We start from the raw sequence: 18,711 nt of genomic DNA, 5'->3' as shown, positions 1-18,711 counted from the left end.
TTAACACTGAGCAGGCCTAAAACAAACATACAGCCCAGAAGGCACATAATGTGACTGTAAACTTGTGTACAAAGCAGGCTTTTAGGAACCCCAGTGGGATATCAATCTCCCCAGGAATTAGCGAGCAGTTTGAAGATGTAGAGTGAGAGCTGAGTAGCAGGATGGCCACCAGCCTCAGTATGTGCTACCTTACAAAGAAAGGAACAGGCTTAAAATCTCAGCATGTCACACACATGATTTACACTCTCTGGTATAGACTAAAAATCAGATGACTTCAAGGGAGATTTGTCTACACTAGAAATTTCTCAGATCTTAATTTTTGTAATACGCACGCTGTTCACCTCCAGCTCATAACGTTCCTCCACAAGTACACGCATGCAGGGGAAACATGATGTTAATAGTTGGGGAATCAAAGTCCAGGAGTTTCACTAAGAAAAATCCTTTTCTTGCATTCTGTATGTGGAGTAACACTAGTATGTCTTGGTTTGGAGAATCATGTGCAAATATGTTGCAATAAATTGTCAGAAGTGACTCTTGCATTCACTGACCGCTAATCATACAGTATTTTTCAAAATACGAGGTTGGAATCCATTGATTATTTAAGTAATCTCCATAATAAGTATCTTAATTTATAAATTTGTGTACACACAAACTTTCAGTTCTTGAAGTCTCTTGAATAAGCGGTAAAGTTAAGCAATAGGTGCTAAGGGTACTCTTCCATTCTTCCAGTCTTGAAAAAAAAAAATTACTAGGTTTTTTCAATATTTAAGTGGTCTCTTCATGAGGACTGTGAGGAGCCTACTGGACAGTTTCAGTTAACTTAGGCCCTAATTACTCAATTTTCTTTTTCTAACTAGCCCTCCTATGGTGAAGATGACTGTGAAAATAGAGCTCAACCTTGGGGCTTCCTAATTTGACACCAGGGCTTTTGAGCAGACAGGTGAAGGACTGCGATCTGTAAAAAATGAGTCAAGTTGTTGCATTTAGCAGACGATATTTTGGTATTTGTAAGAGTCAACCATCAGTTTTAATGTCGATCTTCTGTAAAGCTTTATGTGCAGCACATAAACTTCTTGAATAGAAGCTCCACAGAGCAAGTTTCCTAATGCATAAATTATTTCTGAACTTGTAATTTTTCTGAAAGTGAAGCTATATAGTTATAAATATAAACACTTATTTAACATTTTGCTAGTTTTCTGTTTGGCATCAGCTGCAAGCTGAAGTCACATTTTCATCCACAACCTAGGGGCAGCCACTGGGTGCATCTGTTTTAAAATACTAATAACCCACTCTTCATTATTCAAGAGAAGCAGCCTGTAACGGCTGCAGGCATGTAGTGACATCCCTTTCCCTCATGCTTTGCCCATCTCATCAACCTATACAGAAACTTTCTGGGAGCTGGGAATGCCGATTTTTCTGTTTAAACGTCACTGAGCACAGTTAGGATCTTCATCGATAATCATACTAACAGTTGTAGAAGAGTGATGGCTTGCAAACACATTCAGGACCGTAATGTTTCTTTAATTGACAGTCCTGGTTAAGGAGTTTTTCATTCCCCCCCATTCAGTGCTGCACCAGACCTTCTGCTGTGCTTGCACAACTGCTTCCACGGTCACGTGGAGGTCTAAAAGCAATCCTTCATGCTGAGTAATTTCTGTCCTGGATGAGCTCCCTGATCCGATTTGTGTGTGGTCACACAAACAGCTACACCGGCATAACGGAAAGGTCCACGACAGGGACATGAACAACAGGAGCAGCATAACCTAGCACCGCCACAGCCTAGCACAGATATGGATGTGTAGCTGTCCCCATAGTTCCCTGAGGTTTTTAATGTTTTTTTCTAAACTAGATTCCAGTTTAAAAAGGAGGTCATCTGACCATGCCTTCTAGGATAAGCAGCTATGATGTAATAGACTTAATTCCAGAATTTCTTTTGAATTCAGCTGTGTTTTATATCCTGGGCTATAACATTATTCTTTAGGCTGCTGCAATATTTCTGTTGCTGGATCCAAAGTCCCTCTCCTCCTCCCCTACTCTACGCTAGGAAGGAAAGGCTTTCCAAAGGCAGCTGAGCTGGTGAGACTCTGCTGTCGAGTTGAGGGTAAAAGATGATGGTAGTTCACATTCCACAAATACAAGTCATCAGCACAGTGCAGAGCTCAGCTTTCTCCAAGAGGAGCACCACACATAGGTGCCAGCATATGGGCTAAGTGGGAAATAAGCTCCTTACCCAATTTTTCCTCTTCTCCACCCCAGAGAGAAAGCGTCCTGGAACCACAAAGGATATCTAAGTCGCTGGGCTGCAGCAGCTTTCACAAAATATGTCAGCAACCTGCAGCAACTCCTCTGTCACATATTCACTTGGACAGATTTTGCTCCTTAGTGCCCGCCACTTTGCCAAGCAGTGAGAACAGTGGTTTCCCCTCTCTGAAAATATGTTCTGCATGCACAGATGCTGTTTTTTCCTCTTTCTGATAATACCTGTGTGGTGAAGCAATCTAAAAAGTCATCTTAAGTTTTTAGAAATTCCTACCCTTCCAGAAGTCTGCTGAATTACTGCATCTGCCTCGGTAGTATCATTTGCAGTCAGGTGGCCAGTATTTTTTGCTAAAATGATAGCAGCTTTGTTTATGAGGGAAACAGGCCTATAACAAAAGAATGGGCACTTCTCTCTCTTAAGAATTACTACTATTTAAATTTCAGTGGGACAGATGGCAATAGCCTGGTTTTCAGGCTGTGAATAAGTATTTCTAAGCAAGGGACTATTCAGTTATTACAGGAAAGTTTTATAGTTTGCTGCAGGTCAACTACAGCCTTGAAATTAACCTACTTGAACGTTTCTTCTATAATTCTCTCCCTCATTTTTAATCTCTGTTTTAGGATTAAACTGATAACATATATTGTCTCCAGAATACACACTTTGGGCTTTCTGTTTCCAAAAGATTATATGTAATTTAAGGATGGCAATTCTGACTGTCATATTTAACCTTAACAATAGAATCTCCATCTAAAACATCTGACAGAGAACTGAAAAATGGCCAAATTAAAAATGTAAGTCATCCGCATAAGTACCAACACACTATTTTGTTATAGGCAAGGGAGTTTCTCCCTGTTATGATTTCATAGAACCACAAAGTGCAAATTGAGAACAGTCAACAGGAATTTGCAAAGCCTCATGAGGAATACTTACTATTTATTTACACCACAACAGCTCAAGTGCCAAATCCAACCTCCTATCTGTTCATTTAGCCCCCTGCTTCAATAAGGGGAACATCCACCTTTATCTAGGGTTAATTTTCCACTTTGTTTATTTCCATTTTAAAGACAACTTGATTAAGCATTTTATCTACATGGATAATATGGTAATCAAATCAATTTTAATCATAACTTAGTACATAACATACAGGGACAAGTTCTGCAAACACCCATCAGTGAGAATGGTGCTTATTGGTATCGGCATGAGTAGTCCCATCAGAACCAAATCAGTCCCAAAATTAAATATTTCAACCAAAAAGTAAAGCAGGAGAAAAAAGTACCTTTTAAATGGCAACACATGGATATCAGAGCATCACTCAAATTATAATTTTTTTATTTGTTGTTAGTTCATCAGGCTGCTAAGCTTCAAACAATTTAAGCTCCATATGTGCCATGTGCTTCTCAGGCCTGGTAGGAGCTCCACCAGAATCGAGGATATTGAAAGCAGGTGCAGAGATCCATGCCAAGAGATCCAGGTGTAGGACCAATGCACTTAGTCCTCAGTGATGAGGGCAGAAAGTGCCATTGCACTGCAGGGTCTGCTTTATTTGTACACATGAACACGAAAGGACCTGAATTCCGAAACAGTAGTCTGCAGGGTGTTATTATCTACAGTCTAGCGAGTGGAACTGGTTTGGAAGTAAAATTTTCTCTGTAAATTCACAGAAATATTAAAAATCCAGTCTGTCCTAATTTCAGAAATCTCTGAAATCACCTGAGTCCTTTTCTGGTACAGTCAAAAGCAGACAAATTTCAGCTAAGGCAACACATTCTTTATTCAGCTATTCTAAAATAGTCAAGATAACAAGCCTGAGAACTTCAGATTAAAAATGTTACAGCTGAGCCAACTCAGCAGCAGTCTAGTAGCAGCTGCAATCAAACACAAAAGCTAAATCCAAATTATCAGTCATAACCTCTGCAGAGTTATTTGTACTCTAACACTTCAGAACTCCTTGATGATCTAAAGTCAAACAAAACCCAAGTGCTACAATTTCAGTGACACGTTTCTCAAAAATCAAACTCAACCTTTTAATGTTAGTAACTTTTAACAATGACATTGTTGATGTTACATGTTTGAAATATAAGTGCAACAAGCCTTACTTTGCATTGCTTCATTTTGCAGCTGTATCTGTTGGACTGCTGTCAAAACTTGGTAAAGATAAGTCTTGCTTTGACGCTGAAAGTCTTTTGAAAGCTCAAGAGCAAATGAATGGAGGCTCTTCAGGTCTTGCTTAAGCCTCTTCTCAGCAAGAAGAAAAAATACGTTATAAAGACACAGAAACAGCGGTTAAGGAAGAAACAATATAACACCACCACAAATAATTATGGTGAGATATCACAGTCAGAAAGAACCCTCTGCCTGATGAAAGGAAGTCTTCAGGAGTATATCTTTCAGCATGTTTAGAGAAGGATCCTGCAAGATATTTAGCAATGTCCTTTCCTAAAGACTTCAGCAAGACTTTATGGATCCTTACCATCTTATGGTACATACTTGGACCATAACACAGCTTCAGGTATAACAAAGTCTCTTTCTTATTTCATCAAACAAAAATAAGTGTATGTGAGCATGTGTGTGTTCTGTCCACTTATAAGACATATCCAGAATTAGCAATGAAAAATTGTGATCCATATATCCCTTACTGCATTCATTTTCCACACTTTGATCAGGAGGTATTTGCCAAGCTTCACTCTAAGTCATTTCTTAAATAAGCCAGTTCTATGCCTTCCTATGAGAATAGATGTATTTTGAAAAGATCAGAAACCTTTATTGTTCAGAAAAGTATTTGTATTATGGATATAACTCAGCATAACTTACATGATGAGACTTAAATGTTTATAAGAGCAGCTTATATTCACTTAAAAGTCCAAATAAAGTAAAAACAAATTGACCTGATTTTAGGATTAGTAGACTTCTTGACACCTAAGTCTTGGAACGAACATGTAAAGGCATCTGTAAGATGAACTTAACAATACCTTATCTCACAGAGGCACTGTGATGTTTCATTAGTCAGCCTGGTACAAAGTGTCACATATTCTGTGACATTTTATTTTTCCAACTGTGGTACTGACCTTGAATTAATGGATTAGTTTCAATGAGAAAACAGTAATCTAAACTGAAGGGAGAAAATCACTGCATTTCTCACTCTCAAAAGCCACAGAATATAACTGGGAAGAATTTTTTTTTTTTTTAATTACGGGTATAGCATTACCATTAATCTAGACTTTTATTTGGAGAGCTTTGCTCTCTCCTAACATTCATTGATCTCTGATAGTAAACCATCTCAATCCACTGGCATTGCATCACAAGCAGTTCTGCCATTCTAGCTAACCTAAAATGTAAAACACCACTGCAAAATTTACTGAGCAGAATCACTGTAATTAGAATAGAACAGAATAGTTCAGTTGGAAAGGACCTACAACGATCATCTAGTCCAGCTATGCTACAACTAAGCTACATCCTTCTGCCTGTTAAGAATCAGATTTCTTTCCTGAGATACTTTTCAGTCATTTTATGCAGGCATTCAGTGCTGCCCTGAGAAAAGCCGACATTTGTTAGCGTCCCTGAAAGGACCTCACCATTTTGTGGAGTAACTTAAGGAGTAAGTACTTCAACAAAGGAAAATATTATGGTACTGGTACTGGGAGAACAGTTCCAGTCTCTGTGATGCAAAAACTAAGACAACCTGAGTGAGCATACAGCAAACTACTCCCTCTTGTGAGGTCCACCAGAGCAGAACTCTTAGTGAAATCAGTGGAGCTCTCCAATGCTTTTTTAAAGGATCTGCCTATCTTGTTAAAGTATATCACAATTATTGTTTTTCAGGGGATGTCTGTATGATAGTCAAGTCACAGATTGCAAGGTTCTGATTACAAAAATCTAGCTCAGGTATTGATAGCAGCCTATACATAAGATCCTGGAGCTCAAGAGCAGCCACTTCCACCAGCTTCTCGGGTGACTCTGTGGCCTTTTGCAGCAACACCACTATAAATTTTAAGCCAACTCAGGCATCGCTACCCTTCATTGCAAGCACTACTGTGAACACAATAAAGCCATAGATCAGGTTCATATCTGACCATTTTCTGGGTTTTACTATATTTGATAATCATGTAAATGTTTAGGGCATAGATTATGCCTACATTATTACTAAATGTCTTTACCTTTATTGCTCCATGCAGCTGGGTTACAACAGAACTCCTCTGCAATTTCTGCTGCTGACCATGAGCAGAGTAGAGCTGCAATACTTCATTAGTGCTTCTTCCAGCCAACCCTTGATACTGTTTAAAAAAAAAAAAAAAAATTCACCTAAACAATCACTTCAAAGCATTCATGTTTTCTGTTGCATTCTGTCCCCTTTGTCCCTGTAAACATTTGTAACTCAACTATCTGATTACATGTGGTGTTGTAAATACATAATTTCTTTGCTTTTACCTTTTTCTGAGTCACGTGAAGGATGACCTGGAGGTAACTGGCTAACATCACAATATTCTACTTCCTTGGGGTGGTAAACCTCAGCATCAGATTACAAAAACGCTTTTGCAGTACCTAAACCCCTTACTTATGCTTGAGGTGGATCTAAATGCTTAAAACTGTGCCTTCACTTAGGGAAAAGGGCTGGTTACGTTGCTGGTTTAAGTGTCTTCCGGCAACTACATTTAATGCGGAAAGCTCTCTGAAAGGACACGAAGCAGAACGAGGACACACATACCTGCGTTAACTGCTAAAGTCCTGAAGGAGCCGGTAATACACAGCCCCCAACTTCGTGTTCGTCGCTCTAGCTTCCTGCCAACACCAACTCCATTACATTCAGGAGAGTTGCAATAGTGCAAAACTGTACCAATAAAGCACTAAGCTGGGTCTTCGGAGATCAAAGCAACCAAAGCAATTTTTAAAGGATGTGGAGAAGAATGCTTTCTAATAATCTAAAATCACCTATTATGCAAAAGCATTTTTTACGGCCAAATTTTTTTTTTTTTTTTTTGAGATGTTGAAATCAAAAGGAAAATAGAAATAGTGCAACTTTAAATATTTACAGGCAAGAACACAAAAAAGAAATCTCTGTAGAGTACTTGTGAAATTCTGCAATATGACAGAATCTGTATTATATTAAACACTGCATTTTCGTCATTTACTGGCAGTCCTGGTGTTTAAAATGAGCTGCAACTTCTTCACCTACTTTCCCCTGCAACCTGTTGACATCTATCATTCCTTAACCAGTACTAATAGCCTCTTTCCTTATTTTTGGAATGCACTTGTCTCTAGCACAGACTTGGTTCCTACTTTATTCGGGCCATAAATTCTGTGACTGCAGATCCCTGTTATTTAACTTAACAGAGCATAGAAGAGTAAAATGACATGAAAGAGCTAAATCTACGCACATAATGGGTTTGATTTAATTCCAATCATCTGAAAATGATAGGTAAAAAGTAAACATTTAATTGCAGTTTAACTTCAGATGACATCTGCGAAAACAATACAATGTCCTGGAGCTGTTAGAATAAAGGAGAATTATATTTTCCAAGAAAAGTACTTCACTTACCTAAACCAACCTTTTCATGTCTTTTTCACCTTCGCAAAACATGCATCTTCTAATTACAAATGCAACTGTAGGTCCTGCACAGCTATACACCACCTTAGCACTAACATAAAAAGTTCTTACGCAGAAAAGAAATAGCAGGAAGAGATTATTTTAAAAGAACTCTCATTTTTTATTCCAGGCTTTAAGCTCCCAGAAATTGAGACCGATTCTATACAGTGTTCATGTGTTCTTTTACTCCGAGGATCTTCAAGAGTCATGTTACTTAGATGCAATATTTACAAACATGCTTGACAAAAACGCATACAAGTAGCGCACCAGAATTAGTATCTCTAATCACATGTGAAAAATTAAGCATAGATGCAAGCAACTGCAGTACTCAAGCCTTATTGTTAAATAACCTTAAGCTAGTTAAACCTACTTTTAACATCTGATACGTTTTCCACCATCTGCAGATTCCCCCGACTCCCCCATTTTTCTCAACATGGACAATAAAAGAGGAACAGTCAATTCTACTTTCATTGCAGTCAACCTCTCATCACTTCCACTATCAAGTTCATCTTTATTGCAAAGGCTGCCTTGTTTTTGAGGCTTTCTCCATTAAAATACTTCTGGCATTCATCAGAATTTTTTGTACGCCAGAGCTTGCAAATTTGTGCTCATGCATGAGAAGCAAAAATTGACTATAAAACTTCTTATAGTCAGCTTTCTTATAAACAGAAGTGAAACTGAACTACTTAATGGTGTTCTCCAAAGTGAAATCTCAGCTCTGCAATCGGATCCATTCTGGCAGACTTGGCTTTATGTATGGAAGACAGCAGGATCAGGACCTCAAGGGCTGCGAACAAAAGCAAGGGGCTTTTGTGCAGGTAGACAAACACATTTCCAAAGAGGCAAAAGCAAGTCTACAGGGAAAGAATCTGACTTCTTATGTTCAATAGCAATGCTTACAATATGCTGCTAGGATAATAATATACCAGGCTGCAGAAAACAGTGGCAGTGCTGATATTCATGACTGTCTTAAGGACATAAGCAAGGGAAGGTCTACAGCAAGAGGTAACATTTTTGTTAGACTGATGGAACCTATAGACAAACATTTACACTGCAAATCCTAATTTATGGCTATCCTCATAAGTTTGTCTCCAAATCTCCCTCACTCACTTCAGCCAAAACGAATCCAATTAGCTTTTACAAGTTAAGAATGAGACCTCTGTTAACCCTGGTCACTGTGACTGAACTTGTTACAGATCAATCATTCAGGCAGCTCCACCAGCAGATCTGAAGGGTCAGTGACTGATAGCTGAGGGCAGTACCTTTTTTCACCAGCATAGCTGGTGAAATATTGGGAGATATGGTGCAACATTGCACAACCTTAAATTCATCTAATTAAAATTATTATTCTTTTTAATAGAGACTCTTCAATTAAGGTAAAACTATTTCATGTCAGTTTAGCTCACGTTTTCAGATTGTTGGGGCAAATTAACCAAGGAGAAGCGAAAGTCTTTTAAGTGTATTTAAATAACCGCCTGAATAGAAACATCGGTGCAAGGTTAATTGTAAAGTATTTCCACAAACCATTTGACATTGTTTCTGACTGATGGTGGTAACACTGCCACGCTCCTCATGTGTCTGCAGGTGCTTGTATCTTCCAGCACGTTTTGCAATAAACTGAAACAGTGCTGTATTTGGAAAACAAGGCTTCATTATCTAATACTCAGATAACTACTTCCTACATCTGATGCACCTTACTGACTAAAATAATTTCTTTCTTGTGTTTGTGAGAGTAAAAAAAAAAAAAAAACAGCTGAAATACTTAATATATTTGGTAAATATTATAAAGCAGAACAAAAATAATAGAAACATTTTCTCAGAATCAATTACGGTATTCTTCTGTATACCTAGCAAAACTCATTTCAGATGTACCATCTGCTTCCAGTCAGGCTTTGAAAAATGTTAAACCTGCTTTTATCCACAGGTGTTAACAGACACACAGGGAGGGCAAATGGCTTTCCTGAGGTCACCCAACCATTTAATGTTTCAGCCCAGATTAGAAACTCTTGGCCAACGGTCTCTATCACAACTAATACTCACAGCTGGCTCTGGTCTAGCAGCATAGATGAATATTCAAAATTCTGTAAATCTCTAAAATCCTACCTTTGAACACCCCAAGCATCATCACAGGCTGCTCCTTGTTTCAATAATGGTCTAGGAACAACATAACCTTCTGTAGAAGGACATGAGGAAATGAGGGCATCCAGTTGTTGCTGTATGCTCTGCGACACTACCTTGCCTTTTCTAGACAAGTGTAACACGAGTGCTATGAAGACATGCAATAGGGCATCTTTGGCAAGTCTACTCATAATGAAATGTCTTTCCTGCACTCTATGAATAATACTTTTTAAAGGATCATCCCAATTATGTCTAAAAAGTATTCCTTCAAAATCTACCCTCGTGTTTTAGGCAAATATTTTCCCTGCAAGCAGAAAGCAATATTCCGTATTTAATGCTTGTGGAGTCATTCCCTCAGTTCACTTTTGTAGATTTAAAACAATGGCAGTTATTTCAATGCATATCAACTTCTAGTTACTTAATCAGTCTATTGTTATTGCTGATTAAAAACAAAAAAAAGAAACGCTGAGCCTTAATCCCTTCATAGATTTCCCCAACAGGTAAAGAGTGCAAAACTTGAAAATAGAAAGGCAGATTTCAATGTCTTTTTTTTCTATTTTTGTAAGAATTTGTTGGAAAAACAAACAATGGTTACCTCTGCAAGTTTTAGATGAAGAGCAGCATTTTCAGTTTCCAGGACAACTATTCTTTCTTCTTTGGTCTAAGAAAAAAACCCACCCAAAACCACAACAGTAAAAATGAAATAAGTACGAGTCTGATGAACGTTATTTCATTATAATAGTTTTATTACATTCCTGTTTCTCTGCCTTCCAAATTCAAAGCACTACCTACCCCCAATCTCCTCAGCACAGCGTTTGTCTACAAGCACATAAAAATTAGTATAGGCTCTTACTATTCCACGATTACCTGTATTTTCTGTCACTTTGCCTGCTTATGTGGAAATGCATACGTACAAAATTTTAAGTGCTTTTGCTTTATAAAACCATCTCCTGACGCTTCCCAGATCGTTAGAGAAGTGCTATTTAATTTATTTATAAGTAACCACATAAATTTCCATTTCCAAGGCTGCACTCTTAGAGATCCTCAGTGGTGTCGCAGCAAGAGTATTCCTCCGCACAGGTGCTGCCTTCCGAAACAGCTGGACGCCCATCCTGCCCAGCAGCAGGGCTGGGAAGGCTGATCACAGCTCCGAAACCCCATTCCCAACCCCGCCCCAGGCGGAGCGGCCTCTCCCCCGCATCAGGCTGCCGGCCGAGTCCCCACAGGCTGCTGCATTTCGGATTCCCGCCTCAGTTTTAAGCCTAGAAACATGCTTTTAAGCGAAAGGGGCAGGAAAGGCGAGGGCCGGGCGGGCCGTGCCGCCGCCCTCAGCGGGCCGAGGCGCTGCCCGCCGCCACGTGCCCCGCCCTCCCCTCCCGCCACCACGGAGGCCGGGGCGGGCCGGCTCTCTCCCCACCGCCCGCCCCTCGCCTCCCCTCCCGCCGCCGCGGCGCGGGGCTCACTCGCAACCGCTGCTCCAGCTGCCGAACGCGCTGCGCCCACACGGAGCCCAGGTCGAGCCCGCTCCGCGGCCGCATCGTCCTCCCCGCTCCCGCGCCGAGGCGGACCGGGCCCCGCTCGGCCCCGCACCCCTCGGGGATTTAAATTGGCCAATGAGAAATGCAGCTGGGGCGTCTGCCCGGCTGCCATGGTGACGGGACCCGCCTTCTTCCCCTCCCACCAGCAAGCGCTTCCATTGGCTGGGCGAGCGCCTCACGCGCGCCGCCTCCGACCGTTAGCGCCTGCCAGCCGCCCCCCGGCGCGAGGCCGGCGGCAAGGGACGCTCCTGTGAGTGGCAGGGATGCCCACCAATCCTCTCGCAGTGAGGGGGGACGGGGCGGGGACACGGCGAGGGCCCGGCTGCTAGCGGCGCCCCTCCGACCTGTCAGGGAGAGCGCCCTCGGAGCGGCGGGCGGAGGCAGCGCTCCCCGTTCGTCCCACACCGCGTTTAACAGCGCAGTTAACGAGCGTGCTATAAATAGGGACTGGAGGCCGGCAGCGGTATCCCTCAATCTGCAGCGTCGCTTGGGATAAGCGACCTCAGAGGCCGAGGCCAAGGACTAGGGTGAAGAGTGCAGGGACAGAAGCGAAGCCGGGGGCTCCCAAGGCTGGTGTAAGGCTACTGAAAGATTTCACCCCAGAGCAGCAGTTCCTGGGGCCAGGGGCGCAGGCCCCGCGCTCAGGTTCAGCAGCCACAACAAAGGGTGAGGAGGAGCCTAGAGCTCCTATATTGGCTACAGGATTTCCCCTCTGAGCAGTTGGTCGAAGGCTGAAAAGGCCACAAAGAAGATTAAGGGATAGGAACATCTGTTACACTGAGTGTGCGGGGGGGGGGGGGGGGCGGGGTTCAGCGTGGAGGAAAGAAGGGTGAGGGGGATCTGATCCATATGTATAAATACCTGACAGGAGAGTATAAAGAAGACAGAGCCAGACTCTCCTCTGTGGTGCCCAGTGAGAGGGCAAGAGGCAATAGGCACGAATTGAGACATAGGAAGCTCCCTCTAAATGGTGATTTCTGTTGGTTGTTTTTTTTTTTTTCTCCCCTTAAGTGTGAGGGTAGTCAAACGCTGGCACAGGTTGCCGAGTGGCTGTGGAGTCTCTATCTTTGGAGATACTCAAAACCCAACTACACACAGCCCTGGGCAACCAGCTGTAGCTGACTTTGCTTTGACCCTGTGCTAGACGATACGCAGAGGTCCCTTCCAACCTCAACTATTCAGTAACTCTGAGAACAAAGCCAGTGTCTAGGGCTAGTCTTAGGAGATGGACAAAGCCTGCAGGTCCAGCTGGTGTGGGAGTCCTAAGGGGCTGCCCAAGACAGGAGCTACTCATTCAGGCTATGGCTGGGGATCTCATACTAAGGTTTCTGAGGCTGATGTGTGACATACGTTAGTAATACTACTTAATGCTCTACTGTATTGCGCTGAAAGATTAACATTATCTTGAAAGCAGTCTGAATACTATTTGGCTACTGTCAGCTTCTTGGAAGTGGGAAATAACACTATTTTTGCACTACAGTTTGGGGGTTTTTTTTGAGAAACTGAAGCCAACATCACAATTACAGAGGAACGCAGTTCTGCAAAACAGCAGTCTCAAGTTACTGTCTACTGAACGTGGTGAATGTGCTGTGGTACAGGCACTAGAAAATCCAAAGGCGTACAGCAGTGAATCTCTCCATGTTTGGCACAAGATGGATAGCAATCCTTTACAGAGGAACCCAGATGCAGCCCACCTCTCACAGACCAAACCAGACATCTCTGTGCAGCCCTATCAACTGTCTTCCGTGATACTACAACTCCCTCCCATAAACTATAGCCTCAGTTTTAAAAAAAACAAACTGACTGGAAGCCCCTCAGGAGTTCATCCTTGCAACTAGTTCTGCATTGGTGGAAAAATGAAAACTGACAAATAGATTTAGGCTAAAAAAAGAGACTTCCAAAGTACTGCAATACCGAGGATGTCAAGAGATGTTGGCACTAAGTAAGGCAGACAGGATTTTATCAACGTCAGCTATTTTGGGGAGAATATTTTAGTAGCTTGGGGGGGTGTGACTCAATTTTTGACACTGAGCTGTGATTTTTACATGTAATGCTTATCCTGCAGCAGCAATCAAGTCAGAACAATGTTATTTTCCAACATAAGTCAACTTCAACTCATAAGGACCATCTCTGAAGTGTAATGGTTGATCTCTCCCCTACTGGGGGTTTTAACCACTATGAATGAGATCAAGAATCTGGTTTCTGTAGGCCGTAACAGAGAAGACAATTTACTATCACTCTGACTTCAAGCTAGTTACCTAAAGCTGAGCATCCCTGGACTACTCTTATTTAGTCATTTCTCTATGCACACCTGAAAGTTGGATAGTACTGAAAACTCAGTCCCATCTGTATCAAGAAAAAAAAAATCATCACAATATGATCTGTGACTCACCATAATGGCAGCAATTCTCTTTTGGGAACTTCCTTCTATTTCTAAAGTTCAGAAGTTGCTTGATGGGCAGGGAACAAAACAGTCCGTCAGTGGGATACAGGCAAGAAACAAATATAAAATCCAGCTATCTTCTGGAAATGCTGCAAGGCTGTATTCCAGCACACCTTTCTACACCGATTCTCTGAAGAATCTCGTTTTTTTCCCCAAACTTATACCAACTTGATCCCGTCTTCCCCCTGCGAATGCAGAGCCCTGCCTTATTACAGATCCTTCTGGGGATCCGGAGGGCCAGAAATTTAATGAAACTGCCTAAATCCACATTTTACTCTCTTAATTTCAGCATCAGTGAAATACCGTGGTGGATTATAAATCTTAAGATATTACTAAGTCAGCATTGTCTTGAATACTTATGATGCATTTCACATTAACCCCAGTAGTGGAGTTTACCTGCCACTACAGCTGGGAAAGAAGTCAGCCGACTGCGAATTTTTAATCTGTGAGTCTTTGCCTTCTGCGCCACACAGCCACTAACTGACCATTTGGGACAGCAGTATCATTTGACAGCACAGAAGGAAGAGCCAAATGTTTTCCCATTCTTATTATCAAATACATGAGTTACTATGTGTGTTTTAAGACTATTCTTGGTGAAACTCATTTTTTACCATCGCTGTTTTTGTTACGATTTCTCATGTTATCTAATTGAATTAGCAGGTAAAGAACGGTCTTGTTTATTCTGCAGCTTGTGTACTCATTGCTTGACCTACAAACAGCAATCACATATATAGTTTGTTATTTCAGTAAACAGGACACATACCATGGACTTTGTCAATGTCTTAATTTCCCTGCCTTTTCCGCAATTACCAGCAAGACCGCAGTACAAACAGTACGCAAAAGCAGTTGAAAAGCAGCGTATGTGGATGATAGGGGCAGAAGGGAGAATTTGAGAGAGGTTTAAAATAATCAAAGAGCCTTTGCTGGGAGCGGCAGACCTGGCTGCGTATGCAAATGTCATTTCAGAGTTATCATCATAAGGGTCATCATCAATTAAAATATCAAGAGCTATGCTACTAAGGACGACAACTCATGTCCCTAAAGCACAGCAGTGAGCACTACCGTGCTCGCTTGGCAAACCTGACCTGAACTGTGCAGGGCATAGCTCAAAACTTGTTCTCCCACTGAAAACACGTTACCACTGTTGCATATCACACAGTTCCTCCCCTGCAACCCCTGGACTACTTTAGTCTGGAAATAAATGTTTCTATGACACAGTTGACAGTTGTGACAACTACAATAGTCTCATCAAATAAATCACTTTCTGCTTATACCGGTTCTTTGCTCTTGCTTAGACTGAGGGACTACCATACAGGAGGACAATGGATTGTTCCCTTTTTCTTCTAGACTACACATTCTATATTCAAAATTAAAAGTTCTTTTTTTTTTTTTAGTCTGTTCTCACAGTCAAAAGCTACAGACCTAAAACATGGATAAAAGATTCCACTCAGCCATGCCTTGAGGTCCTGGCAGTCATTTCCTCGCAACATACTACACAGCACTTCTGGCTCTCTGTGGTTCCTTTAGCTTCTTCCCTGCCTTTATACACACATCTCTCACACTAAAATGCAGAATGTCCTCGTTAGTGATTTTGAAAATTCCAGAGCGTAGACCCCACAACTCAAGAGATTAAGGTGCTCACCTGGGAAGAGGTGTAGGTGGCTCTCAATCCCGGCTCCGGTGGACGCTCAGCTACAGCAGAAGGCATCTACTGCACTTCACTGGGGCCTGGTTCCCGCCCCCACCCTCCCCAAGCAGAACTTAAACTGCTGTCTCCCATCAAGAGGCAAGTCATCTAACCTTATCAATCCAACGATAAAAGAGGAGCACCACCATTCCTAAGTCCTTTAGCTCAACCTTCATTCAAAACTACACACTGAATTTGAGTCCACCCTCCCCCAAACTTCCAGGTCAGCCAAACCGATTTTCTTCAGAGATTTGACAAAAAGTTATCTTGTCTTTGTGTTCAGAATAAAGAGATCAAATGACTTTTTAACCACAGCATCGCAACGGAGGCTCTGGTTGTAATACTATTTACTTTTCCCAAAGAAGCTGCATTCCAGGTTCCTCTTCGCTGTTAGAAGTACAACTTTGCACTTGAGGAGGACACAAACCCAGTACGACTAGACTAGCCTGCATAACTGACCCCACCAATATTTACTATTTCATAAGTTGCTGGTTAAGCTGTAAAAATCACTTCTTTCAAGTCACTCCTACAGATACTGAACACCACCAGGCCAAGAAATTCTCCTCTCTGATCCATGAGAATCAGCCTCCTTTGTTGATTCTCCATGTAAAATTAATTTGAGGTTTTCATTTATTCATTGTGAGATACACTGACTTTGCTTGTAAATACATTTTAAAAGGACAGGTAAGGCAAAACATATTAACAAGAGCCCCTCTGGTTTATGCCAACGCTGTTATGAATGCAGAATCCAGTAACAAACAGTATAAAAAACATTTAATGCAAAGTTAAATACAATACAAACTTTATTAAAAATAGGTTGCAAGTGAAATACAGTAGAAATGGGAAACTACAGCAGTTTTGATGTTTTTCATAATAATGCACAGACAAATATGAAAAGCACTTTTACACATATTCACACTTGACCCGAATGCCCAATAGCGGCCAAATCCACTCGACTGAAGGTTATAGGTATTTTTTTGCTAAGCCTTTTTCAGATTCTAGCAGCAACAGTAATTCAGCCACAGCATAAGTGTTTTTCCTTAAGAAAAATTTGTCACTGTAAGGCTGCTAGTGTTCTCAAGATAAATTGGGAGAGGCTTGCTTTTCCTGATTAACAGACATAGCAAGCATGCAGATCCTTCATTAACACTTTGAACCAGTTTAATCTTCTACTTCATATTTAACAGGTGAAACGGTAAAAGCACACTTTCAAATAGGAAACCTGAAATACGTAAAAAATATTTACACTCCAATTTTCATTAACTTGCATTTATTTATCATACAACTCTTATTAAAAGTGATTTCTTTCCTAAGGCAGTGAAAGTCTACCCCTTTGTATTTGGAAGTGTGCACAATTCCCTAAATATATATTTATAAGAGAACAATATGATACAGGAAAAAAAAATCATCTAAAGCCAGTAAAGGGCTTTGTCAAATAGAAAATTTGTTTGGAATCACAATATATATTGTCTTAACATCACACAATGAGAAAAACTCTGATGAGGTCCTTATTCCCAACATCATCAGCCACATATGCATAGCTGAGAAATAGTGGGAGGAAAAAGATTAACAATTTAAAATTAAATAAGGCTATTACAGTGTGAAAAAATAGCTTGAACTGCCAAGAAGGTTTTCAGTACAACAGTAACAGGACGTCAGTAAAGCCAGCTAGACTAAAGAAGAGCTCGCTAGCACTGCTTCCTCAGCGTGAGCAGAGATGGTTCGTTGCCAGCATACCAAGTCTGTTAACGACCTTACTGACATCCCCGCTCCCAGCCAGCAGTATTGTATTTGATGCTTCACACTAATACGCCAGTTCACTGCTCCATAGAAAAAAAAGAAAGAAAGATATTGCTGAACTGATAATAGCAGACTTATCAATACTGTTCCTTGCCTAATTGCCTAATAACTTCTAATCTGTCCTTCTCGGAAAACATACAGATCTGTTCTGCTCACCTTGGAACTGGAATCGTTACTCCTCGCCTTTAACACATTACTAACGTTTTGGTCCTAACCGATGAAGGGCCACTAGCGTAGCCTAGCATCTCTTGCTGATGTAATTTTTTAATAGAACAATTATCCAAAGGTTTTATCTTGACATTTTTGAAAGTCTGAAGCACATGTAGTGGGGATGCATCAACACACAGACTTCTCCATAACTACAGATGAATTCTTACGCAACCGTTTTAGACCCAACAAATATGTAGACCTAGAAATGTTTTTATTCCAAGGTTCTACCTACAGAATGCGTGTTATTCCAGTACTGAGTAATGGTAAGATCTGTATTGATATGCTGATCATTGTATGAACACCATACAGTATGTCAAACTTGCATATAAAGTCTTATTTAAGGTGGCCCAGATACTGGCTTCTTACCAAACAACCTAAAATACTACTTTCTAGTGCACAGTTTAGTTTAGGCAGTTCAAGCTATTCTCACTCTCTCTGCTCAGCAGCTAAAACAAAAGTGTGTCTGTAAAACACCAGGAAAGAGAACTTATCTTTGACAAGTGCTACTTGGTCTGGTGCACAAGAACTTAACCCCCAAAACAGAAAGAAAGAAAGAAGTTACCTTCACGTGATTCATATCATTAAAATTTTACAGTGCTTTCATTGTATAAACCACAAGCTCCTGGCAAAGTAATCAGTTTTCTTGCTATTGCAACATCTCTAAATCTTAATTAACAGTCTTAGATATAGAGGAATCAAAGTCACTCCTTTCAGAAAACATTCATTTTCTGTTCATTAGTAGTGTGCCCCCCATCTCAATCCCTCAATTTAGAGATCTTCAGTTACATCTGATAAGGTGCTTTAATCTTATTTTGTGTTCAACTCATTTTCCAGTTCCATTAATTTCCTAGAAGCTTTTACTTTATTGGATACATCCTGACCCTGTGAAAAAAGTCGTTGGCGTTCCCTGAACGTCAAGTTTTCTGGTGCTCCAGGTAAATCTGTATCTTGACTGGAAAGGGAACAAAAAGTCTTTGTTATAATTCTTATCTACAATATCCTTAAATATAGTAATTCTTAGTGACTGGTAGCTTTTTTGACGACAGCAAAATATTCTCCGTTTAGTGTTCTGCA

At 40.9% G+C, this 18,711-nt stretch overlaps 2 protein-coding genes across 21 annotated transcripts in view; both read right to left on the bottom strand.

The window, feature by feature from the left end:
* The window catches only part of KIF25 (kinesin family member 25), a 45,304-nt gene extending 33,695 nt beyond the window's left edge, over nt 1-11,609 (bottom strand). Inside the window, 5 exon segments of the mRNA XM_076335537.1 lie at nt 4,357-4,495; nt 6,415-6,531; nt 10,555-10,620; nt 11,423-11,504; nt 11,506-11,609. Of these exon segments, the coding sequence (XP_076191652.1) occupies nt 4,357-4,495; nt 6,415-6,531; nt 10,555-10,620; nt 11,423-11,504; nt 11,506-11,609 (508 nt within the window).
* Nucleotides 11,610-16,412: 4,803 nt separating this feature from the next.
* The window catches only part of AFDN (afadin, adherens junction formation factor), a 135,725-nt gene continuing 133,426 nt past the window's right edge, over nt 16,413-18,711 (bottom strand). For all 20 annotated transcript variants that reach the window (XM_076334006.1, XM_076334010.1, XM_076334008.1 and 17 more), the window contains one exon: nt 16,413-18,589. In XM_076334006.1, the coding sequence (XP_076190121.1) occupies nt 18,445-18,589 (145 nt within the window). In that variant the 3' untranslated portion in view covers nt 16,413-18,444. The remainder of the gene's footprint in view (nt 18,590-18,711) is intronic.

This window comes from Aptenodytes patagonicus, chromosome 3, assembly GCF_965638725.1.
Source record: "Aptenodytes patagonicus chromosome 3, bAptPat1.pri.cur, whole genome shotgun sequence".
Taxonomy (NCBI): domain Eukaryota; kingdom Metazoa; phylum Chordata; class Aves; order Sphenisciformes; family Spheniscidae; genus Aptenodytes; species Aptenodytes patagonicus.
Note: the sequence above shows the minus strand (reverse complement) of the source record. Positions and strands in the feature narration are given on the sequence as shown.